Raw genomic sequence first — 12,285 nt, forward strand, 5'->3', positions numbered from 1 at the left:
GGTGCATTGGCAGAGCTCTGTGGGGGAAGCTTGCACAGTGCATGCCTATACTATGCTTGACTTAATCAATGCTAAGATTCCCATTTTCAATTAAAATGAAAATTTCCTCCCTCACATGAGATTTTGAAGGTGCAAGTCAGCTAAGCAGTTTATTTTTAAAACCCCTTTCTTCCCTTTGGATTGGCTTTTCACAGCCCTTTGTAGCCTCTCTGTTCCCTTGGGGGTATACCAATATTCAGATTTCTCTACAAAATCTCATTCTATTTCCAAAACTACATTTTTGACATTTCTTAATCTTCATGTATTATCTGGAAACCAGAAACAGGAGGGTGTTTTATACCTAAAAGACCCACGGCTCAACCCCTTCTGTATTCCTTCTTTGTGCCCAGCACTTTTTTTTTTTTTTTTTTTTTTTTTTTTTTGGCCCCATTAACCAATCTGGACAAATATGTTTTTGCACAGCTTTGTTTGGGAGTTCTCTTTCTCTTTGGATAAAGTACACCCTACGTGATTCCACCAAAACAGTGGGCTATGGCTGGATCTGTAAATATTTATTTTGCTCTGCACAGTTCTGATATTTCAAATTAAGGCTAATTCACAGAGAGTGCTGGCCTATAGTCATTTTTCTCAAGCTTTGGGAACAGACTCTGGCCTCAAGCAAATCCCTGCTTTTCTAAATGTAATTGCCAAAGAAAACAAAAAAAATTGGTGTGGTCGAAAGAAAAAAGAAAAGAAAAAGAACAGCAGCAGAGCAATGTACCTTTTCCCCAACAATAGCCAGGCTTTATAGTTCTGCATGCATGCCCACCTCCACATATACATGCATCACCTTCCCTACCCCTAGGCAAAGAGCCCTTATTAAACACCCACGGCTGCCCTTTCCTTTCTAGGCAATGACATTGATTTTTGTGAATCCTTGGCTATTGACCTTATCTGTGCAAAATATTAATTAAAGCCAAGGCTTCTGGTTTTCAGTTAAAACAAAACCTGTTTGCTGAAGAATACCTTGTAGGATTTTTGTCCTGGTCTCTCCAGAAATGCTTTGAAATTGAAAACAATTTAAAGAGAAGATGTTCTAGATCTTCAGTTTTTGATTGTGCAGCTTTCTACCACTTCTTGTTAGCTTTGCAGCAATAAGTGGTTGCAAAACTGATGGTTGCTGTTTCAGAGATGGGGAACAGCCTGAATGGACGCCAGAAAACACCCAAAAGAATATCTGTTCGTGATATCTTTGCATCCTTCTCTGCCCAAAATAATGATTGTTTTGTTCTTTTTTCGAAAGCATGCCAAAATTATTCCTGCTTTAGTACGAAAATGGGAGGCCCCCCGTGTTACTGAGTGGGGTGTAGCTGCACGAAGCACCTGGTACTCACATAGTAATGTAAAAACAACAGTTTGGTGATATGATGGTGAAGCAAAGGAAATGGATGTCTGGAGGCCACTCACTCACTCTTTGGGCTCTTTCTCCACCTTCAGCAAAAAAATAAAAATCTGAATGCAATTCTCCTCTCCTGTGGTTTCCATTCTAATCTAACTATATGAAACCTCTCTCTCTTCTTCTCCTCCTACTCTGTCTTGGGAATCCGAAAGCAGATGCTCCTACTGCCTGCCTTGTGCTGTGTTGTTAATGCTCCCCTTCCTGTCCCTGGGTTTCTAAAGGGTGTAGCTTGTGTATATATTTTGGTAAATATTTGAAAGGTACAAAGGTAAATCCCAAATTGCCCTGGGTTTGCCCTCATGCAATGTCTGATTGGAAGCTCCTCTGTAGGCTGAGCAGCCATTTGTCCCTGCTTCCCTGGGGCAGGGCTTGTTTGCTGGAATTGCTCCAGATCTGGTTAAATGGTAGCAATTTGAGAAAAGGTGTACCTTGCATTCTTCCTTTTGGATCCACCTGAGATGAACTGATTAACTTTTCTTTCTGCAGCTTGAATTAATTTAGGTGACTGGTGCTCCTCCCTCTGTTTTTCTTTTTCCCTTTTATTAAACTTTTTTGGAGGATAGGTACCCAACATTGTGCATGATTGTGATCCTGCACATCCTGAGAAGTATTAAGCTTAAGGCATGAGCATTACAATTATGTTACAACTACCTTATGCCCTGGATTGTGGTGCTCTGCTTAAAAAATTGCTTCATTGTCTTTCTGAATTGTGAGGAGGGAAGGAAATTTTGAGCTGTCTGCAGACTAATCAGCTTGCTGTCCTGATCCTGCCTGTTTAAAATGACTTTATTAGCTTTGGAAGCCTTTACACTGAAACTGTATTGCTGCCTATTAGAAAACATAAATGAATATTTAAAAGCCTCTTGATATTTTTTTTTTCCCTCCCAGCTTGTCTAACCAAATGGCTTCGGTTATCCTTCAAATAGATTTTTTTTTTTTTGGTTTCCTCGGAAACTGGCTGTTTGGGGTTTTTTTTTTTATTCTTCTCAGCCTGCCCTTAAAATTCAAGTTCTGATTTACGTGAATTCTTTTAAATGGCACAATACTTGCAAGTCCCAGTTCACTGTGCAGCCTCATAACCTGTGGACAGAGTATATGCAGAATAGAATGATGGTAGGGATACTCTGCCTGCCAGTAGAGAAGCTTCCTTTAGTTGATGTCTCAGCCCCAAGTACACCAGCTGAACAGCTGTTCCTGTTTTGCAGAGCTAATGCAATCTGCATGTTTAATTTAATCATAGGATTTTTAATGAGACCCTCTTCCCATTCCAAAAAGCTATCTGGGAACATTACACCAAAAGAAAAACAGAGCTTTTTCCTCTTCACCATCCACTCAAGATCCAGCACCCTGAGATGTGCGCATACTGTTTGTAACAAAAGAAGAATGCTTTAGAATTCAGACAAGGTTCTTTGGGTAAATCTGATAGCTTTTAGTAGACCAACTAAAAATTTTAATTTTCATTGGTCTAATAAAAGGTATCACATCTACCCATAGGGGACATTGTCTCCTTATGTCCTTAGACCAGCATGGCTATAACCAACGCCCCGAAATGTAGAATTCGGAGGAAGTCTGGCCAGTGAGGGGGTGATAATTCAATTTAGTACAGCTCACAAGCTGTAAGTTGTGGAATAATTGTTATCGATGTCCCTCGCTGCCTTTCCTAGCAGTAACCTAGACCAGGACTGTTTTGTAAGTGGCTGGGGGCCTCATGCCCCACAGGCAGGGCTGGTCACAGTCATGGGCAAACCCGGAGGCTGCCCAGGGCCTGGACAGAAAGGGGGCCTGAAAATGGTGAAAATAATGATCTGGCAAAGGGGTCCTGATACTAAAAGTATGCCCGGGGCCACCAGGAGTCTAGGTACAGTGCTGCTTGCAGGCTGCACTTGCTGGGACTACATGCATCAGCAGGGATCAAGGGCAGCAGCACATGCCTACATCCTCTTCCACATCCCCTCATCCCCTCTGCTGCAGCATGTGCCTGTGTGGATAACCCACAGCCTGGCATGAATACCCCTCTTCCTGTCTGCTGCAGAGCTCACTGTGCAGGCCCAGGGCTTCAGCCTGAGCTACTTGGGCTGTGCTGTGCCACCCCCCTGGCCAGGTGTAGAACACAGCTGGGGGAAGAAGGGAGATCCTGGAAACAGAAGCCAGAGCAATAGGAGAAGGGGAGGCATACTGGGCAGAAGCCCAGGAGCTGCAACTTAACCTCTCATATATACTGCTCCAGTCTCCAGTTGAACAGCCCTGACCTAGACCAAGTAATTAGTCCAATGTCTCGAACTTCTCAGGGGAGAGTAGATAGTATCCAGGGAGGCAAATCCAGTGGAGATTACTCTCAAAGGGATTATACCTCACTGGAGAAATGCATATTGATCGCATCTATAGAATTTAGCTTTTAGCTGTCGGTTGGTGAGACTCCTGACAATTGTGTAAACAGCAATGGTGACCTAAGCCATTGTCCATATAGTAAAGGGCTCTGTTTCACAGAGATCTTTTAATTTATACTGGACTCTGCCCAGGTACCATTTACCCTGCTTCACCCAAGCACCAGCGAAACAAAGGACGACAGAAACAATAAAAAAGTCTGTGTCCTTTAACATTTTGTAAAGCTTCATATAATTCTGTTTTTGGCTATGATTTGTCTTGTCATGACTTGCTTTCCCTGCCTGCCATCTTTCACCCCACCTTATCTTCTATCAGGGCTTTGGCCTCATTGCAACCTGGGGCACTGAGCGCATAGCTGCTCCAGTCCCACTTGGCTACATACCACCTGTTATGGTGGTGGCAGCTCCGGCTGGTGCCAGGGGCCTGGGACAGCTTTCGCTGTAGTGGAGTGATCAGGCTGCAGCCAGAGCAACCATGTCCTCTGTGCCCTGGGCTGGAGCCATTTTGGCGGGGTAAACAGTAGGGGGGCAGGAGACAGAGATGGCCACGGGGCTGGCCAGGCAGAAGCAGTGGGGGTGGACAGAGGCTTTGGCTCCGATTCCAACTCCAAATCAGGGCTGGAGTTGGAGTCACAGCAGCTGCCTGCCCCTCTGCCACCCTGAATTTGAATCTAAGAGGAGGAACGCTTTACCCCCTTTAAATGGGGAAAAAACATTGTCTTGGATTCAGAAAAATATGGTAATTCTCCTTGCCTGAACTCTTGGTGCAATCTGCAAGGTCCCAAACTGGATGTGCTGCCCCATTGCAGTTTCTCAAGCCAGTGTAAGTTAACCTAGTACAGTTCTGTACCCATTAGACTTTTGTTTGAGATACCCTGAGTGGCCTTTCGTGTTCTTTCCATGCTCAGAGTTGTTTGCCCATATCACTGATAACCCTTTAGTGATGTGGAGTTCTCTAACCTACAAGGAGCATGTTAATGGGACCATTTTAAAGGCACTGAGGTTGCAACAAAAATAATATAATCCTGTCCCCCGTCCTGTTCCCCCCCCCCAAAAAAAACCCCAAAACAAAACAAAAAAACTTCCCTGACATTGAAGCAGTATTGGTGCATCTGGCCAGTCCTGCTCTGTCCTCAACTTGAGGGCTGTAGTGCAGGGAGAGTGGAGGAAATAACAAGGTGGAGCAATTTCCAAACGCTCACAATACAGAAACTCTTATTCTTTTATTAGCCCCATCTCCAGGAGAGCAGGTTCCATGAACTGCTGATAGAGTTTGTATAGTGCTGTGTGTTACAGAAAGCAACGCCCACCCTTTTTATGAAATTTGTGTGCACATTTACTTAGGCCTTGTCTTCACCAGAAGTGGCAAGCATTTTTAAGTAAAGCTCAAATTTTAAATGTCTTTGGTTTAAAGTGGTATAGGAAGCTGGCTAGGCACTCCTAGGTCATTCTCTACATGTGTAAGTTGACCCAAATGAATAGAAGGTGTAAATTTAAAAGCTGTCCTTGAGTAACTCGATGAGTGGACACTTCTTTCAAAGTGGGTTAAGCTGATCAGGAGTGAAGTTTGGAATTAGTGTTCATTTATGGCATTAATTGGGCACAACCTTTGTTGTTGACATGCCCTTAATTTGGTTTTAACCAGGTTTATTTCATTTTAGTTGAAGTCAATTTAATCTGTAGCAAAATAAGCCCCAAGTGTTGTTAAATCAAAATAGGGATATTCAGATGGGGCTCTGCCACAGTTTAACTTAAATGGTTTTAAAAAATAGTTAAGTCTGAACTCATGCAACTTCCTTCTATCACCAAGGCCCTTTGTAATTATCAAGAGCAAAAGAGATGTGGCCAGGACCTTTCCACCTAGTTCAGCTGTGGATTTAGGGCTAATCCACACACAACCTTGAACTGGCTAAATTTAGAGTAGGTAAACTAGCGCAGATAGATACTAGTGTGGGTGCTCTTATTTCAGACTATTTTAGTTTAGTTTATGCTGATGCTTAATCAATTCAAGACTGAACAGAGGTAAATCTGGTTTAAAACAAAACGAGTGTCTCCACAGCCTGTCATGTACTGGCTTAGCTAAATCCTTTTAAAATTGCTCCTTATGCTCAATTCTGCATATAAGCAAGCTCTTAGTTTAATTTTCTCTAGTTTAAAATAGAAGTTCTACAGCCATTCCCTTATGACGTTTAGGAGATGTATGCATGCTTTTAGCAAGTACATGTTTCTTTGTCTGCTGCTGTCTTCTTGTTGATAGCTCATCTCTGGTGGATTGTAGAGGAAGGTGGAAGGTCCCCTCATTTCCTAAAACCCTAAATGCAGGTAGCCCTAACTGCTGGATTTCCCTGGTCGTTTCTTCAGGCTTTTGGGTGTTGACTGTATCTATAAATGAGGTTAATTACCAAAAAAAAACCCAACCCGAAACAAACCAAAAACAGCTTTTCTCTTTGCAAAATTAATTGTTGGATGTAGCAGCAAATTAAGAAAAAAGCCCCTTCAGAGGCTTTGTTCTAATAACGCAAGGCAAAGATGCTGTTACTGCGGTGAATGTTCGAAGCACAGTAAAAAACGAAGGGTTAACAATGCATGGATTTCAAGGGGCTCTGTTTAGTTTCCTTCGTTTTTATTTTCTGGTTTTGTTTTTTTATTATTTTGTTTAGTTTTGTTTTTGTTTAATTTCTGTGTTCTGGCCACACCCAGGAGAACCGTCTGCTTTTGATTTCTCCCTTTACGGTTACATGGTAAATTTTCTTTCTCATTCTTCAGAGATGGAAACGTTCAAAAACTATATATATATATTTATTTATTTTTTACACTGCTCATCCTGTTGCTTGTTATTTATTGCAGAATCTGAGGCCAGACTAAAAGGGTGACAGTTACTCGGTTTCTTCAGGGCCCTTGAACACACCTTTGGGAAAAGAAGGGGATACTGCAGGCTGCAAATTGCTCAAACGTTCTAGAGCAGTGGTTTTCAACCTGGGATCTGCGGACCCTTAGGTGTCCGCAGACTGTCTAAGGGGTCTGTGAGAGATGACTATGATCAATCACAAGTATGTGAATACCCACACTTACAATTCAAAGGGGTCCGCACCTCCATTTGAAAGTTTTTAGGGGTTTGCAAATGAAAAAAGGTTGAAAACCACTGTTCTAGAAAGATTTCATTGGAGGTACTCAGTGCTATCCATATACATGGAGGTTTGATTTTATTCCCTACTGGGTGATGAGTTAGTGGCAAAGTGATGGTGGAGGGGTATGGGGTGGAATGCCCAGCCTTATAATTATTGTAAGTCCTACTGAACCTAGTTTAGAAAACCCTGAATCTCTGTTGACCCAGCACTTTATTCTCCTTTGATTTGCCCCAGTATCTACTGCTGTGGGGAGAGCATCCACCACTGTATAGCTAAGCTACTCAATATTGTTCTCTTGAAACAATTACTTTTTTTTTTTTAAACTAAGACAGGAAGTCTTGAGCTTGAGGAAAATGTCTTGGATATGTTAATATATAAATGAGATATATACATGATTTAGGTCCCCAAAACAATCTTTCTTCTTTGCAGGTCACTTTTCAAAGGACTTCTTAAAAATCAGTTACATACTTTTTCCCCTCCCCTGCAGCATGGAAAACTTAAAAGAAATGAAAAAATCTCTAGGTTTTGCCTTAGCAGTAAGTCAGCTCTGGTCTTGCTTACTTTTCTAGGAGTTTTACTTGGAAGTCTCTGACATGCATTATGAGGTCTTATGCTCGACTTGAGAGGGCAAAGGTTTTGAGTCTTTAACACTAGCTATTCTTCAAAGTGTTAATTCAGTACTGAAATTAAATGGGTGTTAAAAACAGAGTTGTACAGTCTGGCTAAGAGCATGTCTATGCTTTAGGTTGGAACCAAAACATAATTAATTTTGTTTTAATTCACACCTTTAAGTGCATCAGTCCAGGTCTGTGTGTGGATGTTTACATGGTAGTGAGAGTACTCAAAAGTTTAACTTGTAAGGTTTTTTAAAACGCTGTTAAAGCCAGACAAATTCCATTTGAAATGATCTGAAATTAGTGTCTGCGCACAGACTTGCATTATTTATAAAAGTGGGAATTAAAATCAATTGCATCTGGTTCTAGTCTGTGTGTAATAGGCCATAAAAACCCCTGCCCCTCTGTTGCAGTTTTTTTTATAACATTGCAGAAGACATAAATTGTATTAAATCTCCACAGTGTCTCCTCAGGCAAACCAAGGCTGGTGGTTTTCAAGTTAAACAAAGACAACTACAACCTCTGTGCCCTCCCGCCCCTGCCAGTCGTTTTTTAAACAGAACTTTCCAGGATGCCTTTCTGAAGCCTCCAGAATAGAACAGGGTACCAGGATATATTTTTTTTTTCATTCTTTATAGTTTGCCTTTAAAACATCTGTAATATACCTTTCCTTGATAAACTGCTTCATTCCCAACCCTCCACATGTTTGTGCCAGGTTTCAAAAAAGGATTTTACTATTTCTGGTTCATTTTTAGCTCTGATCTACTGACACATGTTGATTTATTTCAGCAGAAAACTTTGAGGCTACTGCAAGGGGATCCACACTTGTTAGTCATATTGTTTGTTTTCTCTTTGTTAAATAATGAGAACGATGTAATTAGCTGAAAGTTTAGGTTCTTAAGTCGGGTAAGGAGGAGATTCTCCTATAGAAGCGAGCATTAAAATCATCCACCAAGATTTTTTTTCTTCCTGAACACAAAATAATAAAAAAGTCCACTTTTATCAAAGTAAAACAGCTTTATGCTTAAAACCCATTAATGAAGGATAAATACCAACACTCATGAAGGAACTCAATTGAGCCCTTTCAGGTTCTTACTATAAAACCTTAAAGGGCACTTAAAATGATAGCCCAATTGCTTCTTGCTATTAACCTTGGTTAAGAAATCCAGATGCTGCTTCTGTATTTTATTCCTTACGTATGGTGTCCTGCTGCAGGAAAGGCGTTGCAAAACTGGGATGTTTTTTCCCTAGAAAAACATCAGTCCCAAGTACCTTCAGTATTAGGACTTTCAAACATAAGCTTGTTACCCTTGCTTTCCAGCATGATGGTGTTAGCAGAAGTTCCTTGTCTGGATAGAAAACTAGTGTTCAGTTTATACCAAGCCACAGAAACTAGGTACCCCTCTTACTTTGAAGATGCTTGCATAATGTAATCTGTGGTGAAACGCTTATCTTGGACCACAAGTGCTAGGCAGATATTGAGAATATCTGATATTGAGAATGAATGATGCTGAGAATTGCCAGAGCTCTCTCTTATGTCTCATTTCCTCCTGGTTAAATTCCTAATTCATTTAGTCATTTCAGACCTATGCTTGTGACAATGTACTTCGTCCCCATGGGAGTGCATGTGATGTCATGCTGTACTGTTTTATGACTAAATTAACCAGTATAGGATGAGTCTTGCTGAGAAGAGATGAGTCTTGCTCTTGCCTTTGTATGTGGGGTGAGTAGGCCAGAGACGCTGTATCTAAAGGGCCATTACAGTAATGTTTGGATCATTCTATTTTCATTATAATGACACTGGCCAGCCAAGATAAAACCATTGTTCTCCAGCTTCAGAATGCAAGACCTCTAGAAGTCTCCCTTGATCTCCATATGCAGCTGAGAAGAAATGAGGGATATCATTTTGGAGAAGGGAATACTAAGATAGGGGCCTAAGTAGGAAGAAGGTAGCAGTTGGGTGGAGAATGTCAGCTAACTCCTGTCTACTTGTAGCAGCAGCATGCCTCGAAATGTCATTCAGATGGATCTGCTGTACTGATTGGACAATGGCGGTCCAATGATGACTCATGGTAGTTGGGTAGGGAAAATGTTTTGTGGTTTATAATAATATATAATGCTTTACAGCTTCATTTCATGTAATCATTCTACTCTTTTACTGCTTTGAGTAGTGTCAGGGCCCTGTTGAACTATGCCCTATACAGGCATAGAAGTAGGCATGTACTCTGCTCCGAAGAGCTTAGTATGGTGCTTTACAAACATCTAATCCTTTCACCTGTTCTCAAAGGTAGGTAAAATTATTCTCCCTATTTTACAGGTAGGAGAATTAAAGCATTAAAGCAGACAAGGGTGATTTGCCCATAGCCACATTGGTGTTCATGCTGAAGCCAAGCTCAGAAGACCAAATTCTTAGTGCCCAGCTCTGAAATCCAAACCCTTCTCTTCTCGTACTCCCCTCTCGCTCTTCCGTCTTCTCTCTTATAGCAGTCTTTAAACAGAACAAAGTGCCTTTCAGAATACACACACATATTGTACCTGTGTTTGGGGGTCCATGCAATAACACATGCATTAATTGGCAGTAACAAGAGATCCAGCGTTTCTAGGTTAGAGTAAGGCCTGCTGTTTATCTTTAAGAATATTTGTCTCGAGTAGCTTTGTACTTCTTTTTTGGTCTGGCCTCAATTGCTTTTATGTTTTCCTTTTTATTATTATTTATTATTATTCTGATTACAGTTCCTTTTATTTTATTAAATTTAATTTATTTTATTTATGAAACATGCATGAACCAACAATGTGACTCTAGGAGAGTATTGCTGAGTTGTGCTGATGTTAATTTCATACTGTGATATTTTTTCTCTATTTACCTAGAGATCAGTATTTCAATATATAACGATGTGCATGTTTTCCCCCCTTCTCCCGCTGCATGCAGGGATTCGGGTTCGTAACTTTCGAGAATAGTGCTGATGCAGACAGGGCCAGGGAGAAATTACACGGCACCGTGGTAGAGGGCCGTAAAATCGAGGTGCATGTCTTCAGTAATTCAATTTCTTCTTTATATTTCTTCTTTTTTATTTCTTTTTTTGTGTCTTGCCTCACTTATTTCACATTTGGATCCCAGTCTTGTGTGTGCGTGTGTGTTTGTGTCTGTGTCCTTCACCTCCCTGCACTGAAATGTATAAAAGTGACACACCTTTTAAAAAAATTTTACATTGTTTTGGAGATTTTCTTTACTTATTTTTTTCTTTTTTTAAGTTGTTTTCCCACCCACTCCAAATTTTTGCCCTTCTGCCTTGATTTTCCTTTGCTTCAGTTTGCGAGGTTCCGATTTCCTGTTATCAGGCCTGAATAAAACTAACTGAAAGAGTACTGTCCGATTTCTGATGTGTCCAACAATAAAGCAGGGGGCCAGCCAGTATATCCCCTCTTTCCTTAGAGGCCAGTTCTCCTCCATATGAGTGTGAGATGAAATTGAGAGTGGGAAGGGGAGGGTAAAGGGGAAGAAGCCACACACAAGTTGTGGCTGCTTGCTTGATCTCTCTCGGAGTTCAAAATCTAAATCTAATTCTTAAAAATTCTGTCAGGAAAGTTGTCAATTGGAAGGGTTAACTTTGGCTGGCCGACGTAGCTATGTATGAGGCCGTTGCCTGGTGCTCACCCATTTTCTGTTCCACTGTGCTGAAGGCTAACTGGCATCTTCCCCTTCTCCCTCTTTCTTTTAAAAAAAAAAAAAAAAAAAAAGGAAAAAAAAAAGTACTAAATATTTTAAAAGAAGAAAAAAAAAAGAAATAAATAAATTTAACAAAAAAGCCGCCGTTTTGAGTAAGATGTCTGCATATTTTGCTTTTTTTTCTTTTTGTTGTTTTTTGTTTTTTATTTCCCTTTTCGATGGTTTAGCGTTTAGGGCCCTTCACTTGACTCACTCTTTCCATGGTAACTATACACAATGCTGGCGATGGTACGAGTTGGCGGTAAGTGAAACAAAAGCACTAGAGAAGAAGCTTATTTTTAATTTTTTTTTCTTTAAAATTACAAAGACAAAATTAAATAAGAAAGAAAAATCCATCTGCCATCTCACATTAACACTACAAAATGTGATCTGACTTGTTGTCCCCACCCGCCTCCTTTCCCCTTTTTCCCCCCTTTTCTTTTCAATGCTGTTGAGTAATGCCGCCTGGACTTTGGATGTACATATTGTTTTGTAGCAGTCTGAGCTGTTTGATTACTGACTTCATGGTGATTTCCCCTTGCACATCTTACTCAGAGTTACTGAACTCCAGTTTGGCTGGTTTTTATTAATGCACCCATCTCCTCCACTCTTTCTTGCCCCTTTCTCTCTTTCTGTCTTTCTGAGACCTGTTTGTAGCTGTGATTTTGTTTTTTCTCTCTCTCTCTTTCTGTCTCTCTCTTGCCCTTCCCAGTTTATTTTTTTACTCTGTTAAATGCAGCTGTTGGTCTCTCTTTGCTGACTGGTGGTTTCTGATTGGTTCTGGCAATTTTTTCCTTTAAGTGCTTGTGTTGCACTTTGCTGTAGCAGCTGATTTCAGGCACTCGCTCCATCTTAATGATTGTCTGTGAGATCCTCTCCCCTCCCTCTCCCCCTCCTTCCACCCTCTGGATCAGTTGTTTGGGTTTTTTTTTTTCCTTTCTTTTCTCTGTGTGTGTTGTAACTGCATGCTCTCAGTCTCATCATTGTTGTTTCCCATTCTTTCTTTTTAAATGTG

The 12,285-nt window shown here is 40.8% G+C and overlaps 1 protein-coding gene across 16 annotated transcripts in view; it reads left to right on the forward strand.

Moving 5' to 3' along the window:
• Positions 1 to 12,285, forward strand: part of RBFOX2 (RNA binding fox-1 homolog 2) — a 258,241-nt gene that overhangs the window by 216,121 nt on the left and 29,835 nt on the right. For 12 of the 16 annotated variants that reach the window (XR_016441838.1, XM_090043127.1, XM_090043115.1 and 9 more), the window contains one exon: positions 10,494 to 10,586. The exons of the other annotated variants lie outside the window; for them this stretch is intronic. Coding sequence is in view for 11 of the 12 variants with exons in the window: in XM_090043127.1 (XP_089899253.1) it covers positions 10,494 to 10,586 (93 nt within the window). In the remaining variant the exon portion in view is untranslated. The remainder of the gene's footprint in view (positions 1 to 10,493; positions 10,587 to 12,285) is intronic. 16 annotated transcript variants of the gene reach the window in all.

The sequence above is a fragment of the Crocodylus siamensis genome, chromosome 4 (genome assembly GCF_052110815.1).
Source record: "Crocodylus siamensis isolate JL-2025a chromosome 4, ASM5211081v1, whole genome shotgun sequence".
Taxonomy (NCBI): Eukaryota; Metazoa; Chordata; order Crocodylia; family Crocodylidae; genus Crocodylus; species Crocodylus siamensis.